The sequence below is a fragment of the Chanos chanos genome, chromosome 8 (genome assembly GCF_902362185.1).
Source record: "Chanos chanos chromosome 8, fChaCha1.1, whole genome shotgun sequence".
Taxonomy (NCBI): Eukaryota; Metazoa; Chordata; class Actinopteri; order Gonorynchiformes; family Chanidae; genus Chanos; species Chanos chanos.
Genome location: NC_044502.1, coordinates 24,925,464 through 24,934,661, shown reverse-complemented (window position 1 = coordinate 24,934,661; position 9,198 = coordinate 24,925,464). Strand labels below are relative to the sequence as shown.

Below are 9,198 nucleotides of genomic sequence, written 5' to 3'. Positions count from 1 at the left end.
TTACTGCCCACTGTGCCCAGACTTTCCCTGTTTGACGTAAGCAGGGTTGTATGCAGGTTGGCTGGTGTTGTAGTCTGATGGTGGAGGTGCAACAGGAGGTTGGAGTGGATAGGCCAGTTGACCTGTAATGAATGCTGCCTGGCTGTATGGAGCAGGATATCTAGGGCCTGCAGCCTCCTGGTATGGTGGAGGCAGTTCTGGAGCATATGGCTGTGCCTGATATGGAGCAGTTGGCATGGGCTGTCCTCCGTAACCTGGCTGTGCTCCATACCCTGGTGTTCCATATGCCGATTGGCCACCAAACCCTGGCTGTGCAGGCACTGGCTGATAACCAGGATACTGTGCAGCTTGGTTAGGTGTTTGTTGTTGTTGGGGGTATGGTGTATTTATCACTGTTGTGTGCGTGGCAGTTGCCACCACCGGTCTTGGCTTTCTGCACATCTTGTAAATACAGCAGCATGGACACACGCAACAGACGACAATGATAATCACAGTAACGATCACGCCTACTACAGCTGCGATAATTTCAAGAGTGCTCTCAGCCCCGCTTAGTCCATCTCCTACCCCTATATTTCGAATATTTTGTATCATCTTACATAAGTCTTGATCGCGTTCGGATAATGTTTTCCAAGGATCCTTCTTAAATTCATAACCACCAGAACTGCAGCAGTAGCCCTCACAGTCATTACCAGCTGATGCGGTGACCAAAATTCCACAAAACATCACAATTACAGAAAGATAAGACGCCATGACTGCAGTCGAGGGGTTCCTTCTTCTCCGATTTCCCCTCAGTCAGATGTAAAATGAGACATTCCCCGCCCATCCGCTGTCCGTTCTGTCTGGACTTGTGATTTAATTCTGGAATGAGACTGCTCCTTATTTTGGCTCATGTGATGTTTAAAAATGCGCCTTCACTTGTGTGGTTGGTTCCCTGCAACTGTCTCTTGTCTCTGCGTCACTTCCTATCATTGTGGACATCCTATCCAGAGTCGATGATTAAAAGATTCACCAATGTACTTAAGCTTTCTATGACAGACACATTGTAGAGCCAATGACAATGATCAACGCTCAGCACACCTCACCAATGGATAAATAAGGATTTGATCGCGCGCGGAAGAGGAAAGTTTGTTGAACCATCGTTCATCTGGGGTTGTTGTGTGAGAAGTGGAACAAAACAACTGGGTAGGGGAAAATAGTTATGTTTATTCACGTTGCGTGGCCATGGTTTCAGTAGATTTATTTCACAACTAGTCGGAACTGGTCGTGCAGTATATACAATGAAGTATACAAGTGCGATTTCAAATTGCGCTTATCGTATTTACTAGCTTGTTACGGCTAACTAGCAACGTTAGCTAGCAACTGTAGACAGTCCTGTCAGGTCAGGGGCTGCGTTCGAAACCACACTGAATATTGTGTAACGCCACGTAAATGTGGTCGTAGAACGCAACCTATTACCCACACACCTGTGTCTTACACATATATGAAGTGGTTACGAATATAGTTCGCAGATATTTGTTGACACATATGTGGTCAATCAGTGATCTTTGATCCTTTTCATTTTTGACTTCTTCGTTGTAGATGTGTTCGAGCTTTCTTGTGACTGTTTACATTTGGTTGTTGAATATTCACCCTGGTTGAATGTTGAACAATTTCACAATAATATACAGATCACAGTTTCTCGGATAAACCAAGCTGGCGATGATTCAGTGTTTGTTTATATGTAAAAGTGTAGGGCGTAGTTTAATGGATGTTTAATTAATCTCAGTTAGTTTATCTACATTTTTATTCCAATGTTTTCATTATTTTATGTATATTTGTCGATTCAAAACAAGCTTCTTATCAACAGGTTGTATCCCAGTCAGTTTCAACCACTAGTAAAAACAGATTCCATATGATAAATCGTGTGATTAAAGTACGTAACAGTGCCTATAAGCCCTCTTTTACTTGTAGACCCCTGTAAGTCTTCTGTTCCTGGTAAATTGAAAAAAAAAAAGCAGCAGTCGTTTCCAGACGAACCGCAAACAGTTCAATTCACGTGTTGCTGAATTATGTTTATTTTCTTCACTGTGCTAATTACGACATGGGCACTTTGGAGTATTTGATCATAGGGGATATTAGAGCCTCATTTTGGGTTTATATCACAACGGCAGAACAAACTCAGCGCTAATCCTTGAAGCTGCCCGTGGTGTTTTTCTTTTAGTTAAGAGCTGGCTCAGAAATATTAAGTGGCTTTCAGTAGAACTGTAAACTGACAGCCTATAAGAAACTGTCTTAAACAGAATACAGTGTAAAGGGAAAACTGAGACTTTTATTGATTAACTTACATAGATAGCCGGTTTACACTTTACCGTTAGCCAAAATCGCGTAAGGGCAAGAAACCAGGACACACCATTGTGTACTGGGAAATGATCAAGCATATGGATCAGTCTGGAAAGTAAGATTGAATTGTGTTAGACATAAAGACTACTTCATCAACTAATCAGTTAATTGGACAGGAGAGCTTGAATTGACACTCACACTCAACAATGATTTTCACTTGAGAGTTATGGAGAAAAATGGGGGGGGGGGGGGGTTAATAATGGAATGTCAAAAGAAGAATGTCAGCAGTTGTAACTGACAAAAAAAAATCTTGGTTGTAATGGTTGCTAATGCAGTTGATTGTAAGTAGATCAATATCACATCAATGTACTGATTGTCCTATTCTTGTGCTGTGTTTAGCCCAGTTCCTTACACTGCACTGTATTTTTTATTCTTGCACATAGCTGAGTAAAAACAACCATCTTGATCCATGGAAAGTTTAATTTGGATTCTCTTAACTAAACACTGTAAATTGAAGGGATGCCACCTCGCTCTAAAGTTGTGTCACTCTTTGTTTCCCAGCAGTAACAGTGTGAAATGAGGATGAAAATATTTGCTCTGTGAAAGGAAGACCTGTCCTCAAAATGCTGCATGCAAAGATTAAAGTGGAGAAACCAGGTGAGAGGCTGTTTAAGGACGTTTATTGTGTTTTTTCCACACTCTTCTTTCTCAGCCAGGGTAGGCTTGGACTGCCGGCTTAGCCCCTGTTCAGAATGGAATGCACTAAGCTCGAACTAAGCTTTAGAGGTGGGTTAAGTAGTAACTGCTATCCTATTCAGATCCGTACCTTCAAGTAATTGTTCTCTATGCAATTACAGATTGCACAAGCCAGTAGAGTCATTGGTTCTGACCTGGCTACCTTTATTGTAGGAACTGTAAGACATGTAAAATAGTCCACTTTCGGCATTGGTTATTGGGCTGTTTATCAGGCATACACACCCACTGCATCTGACAGAGTGGAAATGAGAGCACAGAGACAGTAGACTGCTGTAGTTACTACAGCACAGTAGTTACAGAGTGGACTACAAGTCCTGATCTTTAATTTAATCATTAAATGCTATTTGCCCAATTTATGGAATTGCTCTGTAAATTTTGCCACCTTCTATTTTGTTACACACTCTTTTATTTAAAGACACACAAAGTTTTACCCCTTTTTGTAGTGACGCAAAGCATATCTGAAACATCCTTTGGGGTAAAATTCTGTGTGTGTGTGTGTGTGTGTGTGTGTGAGAGAGAGAGATAGCAAGAGAGAGAGAGAGTGAGCGAGCGAGTGAGTGAGTGTGCTTGCGTGTGTGTATGTGACTGTGAAGTAGATGTGACACTTGTGGGTGTTTTCAGGTGGTGTTAGTGCAAAGAGCTGCAATGTTTATACCCTCATATTCAGAATGGTGGTTTACAGCATGGTACAGTTTCAGAATTGGCCTTCAAACTAAAACTGGATGCTTACATTGTATTGGTACATGCAGGGCATTCATGTGATGCATAAATAAATAGCACATTGTGGTTTCCATACAGATCTGGAGGGGGCTGGAGCGAGGAACCGCCTGGAGGCAGTTCTGCAGGGTCTCATGGAGAAGAGTGACTGTGAGAGGTGAGTCCACTCAACAGTGACATGTCATGACAAGGCATTGACCAGAGACCTCACCCTACAAACAATCATTTATTAGAGGAGTTGGGGAAGTTAACCAACGTGGTCTTTCTGCTCTTAAAGACGTAACTCTGTCTCCAAATTGGGATTTTTTTTAACAGTTGTGAGTAGGAGAACAGGACCCAGTGCCTTGTATGCTGGAACAGGAACACAGTTGTGTGGCTGTGACACAGTCTCTGTCCTGAGTCAGCTCTCACGCTGGGGTCAGAGTGAGACGTACGCCAGAGTTAAATGTATGACACACAGTCCAGCCCACTCTTGTGTCTGTCTAGTATCATATATCGTCTGAAGTCTCGTTTTGTGATGCAGATGGTGCATAAGTGTTTTAGTGACTACACACAGTCTGTCAAATTTGAATTTAATTCTCAGGTTAGGTTTCTCATGTTCCTTTTACTTTGTCTTTTAAATCTGTTCAGAACTAAAATTATTTGTGAACAGTTCTTTCATTATTTAAGAGGACTTTGAGTCTCATGGTGAGTGTGGTTTAAAGGAGAGCTTGAGACTCACAAGGTTCACTCTGAATAAGTGACTGAATCAGGGGTTGTATTGCTGGATTAGAGCAAACACCTGTTCTCCTGTGAGGCTGGTGTTTAGAGACATTGGTGTATACGGCTAACCATGGTCTGTGTGTGTGTCTTTTGTCTTTTTTTTTTCTTTTTTTTTTAACACAGAGAACAGAATGAAGATGATACTGGGAAGGTTGTTGCCGACGCTTTAAGCAAGTATGGACATTTTGAATTTTACTATTAAGGCAATGTATTAAAAGGGAAACCCAATGTTCCTACAATTATCTTCATTATTATTTGCAGTTCCAGGGTTTTTAACCTAACTGAAATAATATGGTTGCTCTTGGCCAATCAGAAATTGAGGGTGTGGCCTCTGATTAAATCCACTGTAACTCATGAATACTATGTCTGATCTTCACCAAATGTAATAACACATGTGCACTGAAAGCCTAAGGCAGTGAGTAATCCACACTGAACCAGAACCGGTGGCTTTTGATAGGTTCAGCAGTGGCCAACCACAATGAAACATGATTAATATATTGGCCAATAATTTACTCAGTTATCAAAAAATATGGAATTTTCAGATATGCTTTCTATTTGATGAATATCTGTAGTTTTGATTTAAAATAGATTTAAAGTGTTCCATTTGACTCGGAGTAACTCATTAAGTTTCCCTCACAATCACATGTAATGGATTTCACTTGAAAAATATTCATTCTGTTAAAATGGCAGAGGGTAATCATTGCCTTTAAATTCTCTTTATAGGGACCTTTCACCCTCCTCTGCTGGAAAGAGGTGTGTATGAGTACAGCTTAAATGGGATTCTGTTCCCCCGAAACATGTGAGGATGGTGCCACTTTAATACTTACAATGCTGGGGTTCAGGTGGATACTTGTGTTACAAAAAAGATATTTGTCATCTTAATTTGTCATTTCTGAGTGTAAGCCCTATTGCTTTCTAATGCAAGTGTTTGAGTCAGTTTTTGGTCTAAGTCCTAAAGAATGGTTAAAAGAACAGCCCTAAAGCCCAGCTGTGGCTGTATAATGTAGTGAAGTCTGGTCTTCAGTGATGATAGATGACACCTCACCATCGCTGTTTCTCTAAAAGCCTCTGTTCTCTCATAGGCCATCATCACGCTTCCCACAGCACCGCAGGAAGAAGCGCAAAGAGATGGATGACGGCTTGGCAGATCCCAATCAGCACAAACAAAGTAAGATATTTACTATAAGTAAGAATAAACAGAATAATAATGATCATCCCTTCAGTAACGTATCTAGTAACCACTGCTTGGGTCCCTAATGAATATATCTCCATGAAGTAATTACAAGCTCTCACAAGTCTATAATAAAAAAAGTAATAAAGAGACTACATAGAGAGCAGGCAATGTGACTACCAGAACAAATTGTTCAAATGATGTAGTATGCTTATTAGAGAACGTATTTTAGGATTTAGGAGCTGAAACAATTTTATGAACTGTTACTCAAATAATTTTCAGAGAAGTCTAAGGATTCAAACTGAAGAATTGAAGAATTTAAATTCTGTTTGGCAGGTGTGACTTGTGTCTGTCTTTACTCTTTACCTCCATTTGTCTTCTCTCCCTTGTTCAGATGCCTATATCATTAAGCTGTTTGACCGCAGTGTGGATCTGGCCCAGTTTAACAGCAGTACACCACTCTACCCCATATGCAGGGCCTGGATGAGAAACAACCCGTCAGTCAGAGAAAGAAGTGCTCACAGCAGCCCTCCCCACTGCATGGGCGAGGAAGAGGTCAGAGCGCAGACACAGAGTACAGAGCACGGACACAGTCACAGTCTCAAAGAACAGACACAGAGTACAGAGCACAGACACAGTCACAGTCGCAAAGAGCAGACACAGAGTACAGAGCACAGACACAGTCACAGTCACAAAGAACAGACACAGAGTACAGAGCACAGACACAGTCGCAAAGAGCAGACACAGAGTACAGAGCACAGACACAGTCACAGTCGCAAAGAGCAGACACAGAGTACAGAGCGCAGACACAGTCACAGTCACAAAGAGCAGACACAGAGTACAGAGCGCACACACTGTCACAGTCACAAAGAGCAGACACAGAGTACAGAGCGCAGACACAGTCACAGTCACAAAGAACATACACAGAGTACAGAGCACGGACACAGTCACAGTCGCAAAGAGCAGACACAGAGCGCAGACACAGTCACAGTCACAAAGAGCAGACACAGAGTACAGAGCACGGACACAGTCACAGTCGCAAAGAGCAGACACAGAGTACAGAGCACAGACACAGTCACAGTCGCAAAGAGCAGACACAGAGTACAGAGCGCAGACACAGTCACAGTCGCAAAGAGCAGACACAGAGTACAGAGCGCAGACACAGTCACAGTCACAAAGAGCAGACACAGAGTACAGAGTACAGAGCACAGACACAGTCACAGTCACAAAGAGCAGACACAGAGTACAGAGCACGGACACAGTCACAGTCGCAAAGAGCAGACACAGAGTACAGAGCGCAGACACAGTCACAGTCACAAAGAGCAGACACAGAGTACAGAGCACGGACACAGTCACAGTCGCAAAGAGCAGACACAGAGTACAGAGCGCAGACACAGTCACAGTCACAAAGAACAGACACAGAGTACAGAGCACGGACACAGTCACAGTCGCAAAGAGCAGACACAGAGTACAGAGCACAGACACAGTCACAGTCGCAAAGAGCAGACACAGAGTACAGAGCACAGACACAGTCACAGTCGCAAAGAGCAGATACAGAGTACAGAGCACGGGTACAGAACATGCGAGTGTAGACATATGTGGGCTTTTGTGTGTTTCATGTCACACCACAGATTCAGGCTGAGGGAGCCAGATGTGTGAACAAGACACATTTGTGTGTGAGTCTGTCTGTCTGTCTGCCATCACAGATCAACTATACAACTTCTGTCCCAAATAAATCATAACCACTAACACATTGTAACAGATGAGAATCTGCCATATTCACCATCTGACTCATTTTCTCAGGTCACAGACATGCCCAATGGTAAGAGTCAGAATGTGTACAGACTTCCTCCACCTGTTTCCTGTCCACTCAACTCCTCAGGAGAGCCAGTCATTTTGAGGATCCCGCCCACTGAGAAGCCCAGTGCCACTCAGGTGTGTAAGGCTCTGGGATTTGACTGACACTTCATACAGCCAGAATCATGCTGTCTGTTAGTGGAGTGAGGGAGACAGTAGCAGTAAATATGAGGGGTAAAGAGTAAAATGACTGAACATTCCCTTGTGGTGTAGCTGAGTTTGCATGACTGAGTGGTGTGTACAGCTGTAATGGACATAGTTAGATGTCTGGTCTGTAGAGCAGCATGAGTGCAGAGAGTAAAGAGACTGATGGGTAGTCCAGTAAAGTTACAGACATTAGATTCACAATCATCCAGTGATAAAAGGTAGGTTCACTTGTAGTTTGCCAAAGAATGCATTTAGTGAAGCTAAATCCGGTTATTATTTTGGTATTTTGATTTGCTATGTGATACACCAGGAATATAGAGGCCTTTATATAACCAGTTTTACTGCCCCAGATTCTGTATTTTCATAATATGCGCCATCATTTGAAACAAGCCAAATATATGTAAATGACCTCGGCTGTCTGAGGATGGGTCTTTGGTCATAATTCAGTTTGCCTGTGTCTCCAGACCACAGATGGTGACTCTGCGAACACTCCTCTGATAGTCAACCACATGAAACGCTGGAAGAAGATTAGACAAAAGTAAGATCCACTTCTCTTGCTTTATATGAAGTATAGTTGCCCGGTCATGTCTATGAAACACACACGTTAAGCTGGTTGTTAATGCTGTGTATGAGTGTCTGTTTGTGTGTGTGAGTTTCCATTTATTAGGATGTAGTTATTAGAGAAATAGACAGGTGATGTGTGTAAGCTCTGTGATATTGACATTATTTATAAGATTTTGAATTTAAATTCAGTTCTGACTTAGTCGTTAATCAGTCATTTCAATGATGAACATGTGTCAACAACTTCTTCCTGTGAAGAGAAAATATTTTCCACATGTCTGAGTTGTAAAATATAGCTATTTGGGTTAAACTGCTGATATTGCATGTGGTTTATTGTATAGAAATTAATGTAGTTTTGTCCTCTGTCTTTATGTCTTTTTTGAAAGTTCCATCCAAGCCACTGCTGTTTTAAAAACTGAGTAATTTTGCATAAAGACTAATTGCATCTGTTTCTTTTATATTCATGTGCACAAAAGGGAAAGACACTGAGAACTACTTGGTTTGTGTTTGTTGCAGATGGAAGGAGGCGTCTAATAAGAACCAGCTGCGGTACAGTGAGAGCATTAAGATTTTGAAAGAGATGTATGAGCGATAGGGAGGCGTTTGTTAGGGCAGATCTGTTTTGGATTACAGGAGAACATCATCACTGAGTGACAGATCAGTAGAGGTTTGCTTATGTATGCCTGTATATTTCTTTTGTCCCATTCCTTCCCTTTTCCCCCTCATGTTCTGGTTTCTATACACACAAACACACACACACACACAAACCAATGAGTCTTATGTCCACCTGATGACTGAGCCAGCCTTTAACATAACACTTTGGTTTTCTGTATGTTGGGTTTTGTACTTCACTGTTTATTTCCTCTCTGTATGATCTTTATATAGATATGAATATATGTATAGAATTA

At 41.9% G+C, this 9,198-nt stretch overlaps 2 protein-coding genes across 4 annotated transcripts; one reads left to right on the top strand and one right to left on the bottom strand.

Annotated features, from left to right (window-relative positions):
- Positions 1 to 591, bottom strand: LOC115819494 (protein shisa-5-like). Its single transcript, XM_030783004.1, has one exon. It carries the CDS (start codon positions 589 to 591, stop codon positions 1 to 3), a length of 591 nt encoding a protein of 196 aa, XP_030638864.1.
- A 538-nt stretch (positions 592 to 1,129) lies between these two features.
- On the top strand, positions 1,130 to 9,198 carry lin37 (lin-37 DREAM MuvB core complex component). Of its 3 annotated transcripts, none has more exons than XM_030781910.1 (10): positions 1,130 to 1,182; positions 2,884 to 2,976; positions 3,874 to 3,949; positions 4,678 to 4,728; positions 5,278 to 5,307; positions 5,637 to 5,722; positions 6,120 to 6,280; positions 7,529 to 7,660; positions 8,194 to 8,267; positions 8,807 to 9,198. In XM_030781910.1, the coding sequence occupies exons 2-10, from the start codon at positions 2,943 to 2,945 to the stop codon at positions 8,883 to 8,885; spliced, it is 723 nt and encodes a 240-aa protein (XP_030637770.1). In that variant the 5' UTR covers positions 1,130 to 1,182; positions 2,884 to 2,942; the 3' UTR covers positions 8,886 to 9,198. The 3 variants fall into 3 exon arrangements, with proteins under 3 accessions (XP_030637770.1, XP_030637769.1, XP_030637771.1); XM_030781909.1 differs by having other exon boundaries at positions 1,131 to 1,182; positions 2,881 to 2,976; XM_030781911.1 differs by lacking the exon at positions 8,807 to 9,198 and adding an exon at positions 8,767 to 8,806 and having other exon boundaries at positions 1,131 to 1,182; positions 2,881 to 2,976.

Coding starts and splice junctions, on each gene's coding strand:
- LOC115819494 (XM_030783004.1), bottom strand. CDS start 591: ATGATACAAAATATTCGAAATATAGGGGTAGGAGATGGACTAAGCGGG.
- lin37 (XM_030781910.1), top strand. CDS start 2,943: ATGCTGCATGCAAAGATTAAAGTGGAGAAACCAG. Junction 5,308..5,636: donor CCCTCCTCTGCTGGAAAGAG/GTGTGTATGAGT, acceptor GTTCTCTCATAG/GCCATCATCACGCTTCCCAC. Junction 7,661..8,193: donor AGAAGCCCAGTGCCACTCAG/GTGTGTAAGGCT, acceptor CTGTGTCTCCAG/ACCACAGATGGTGACTCTGC.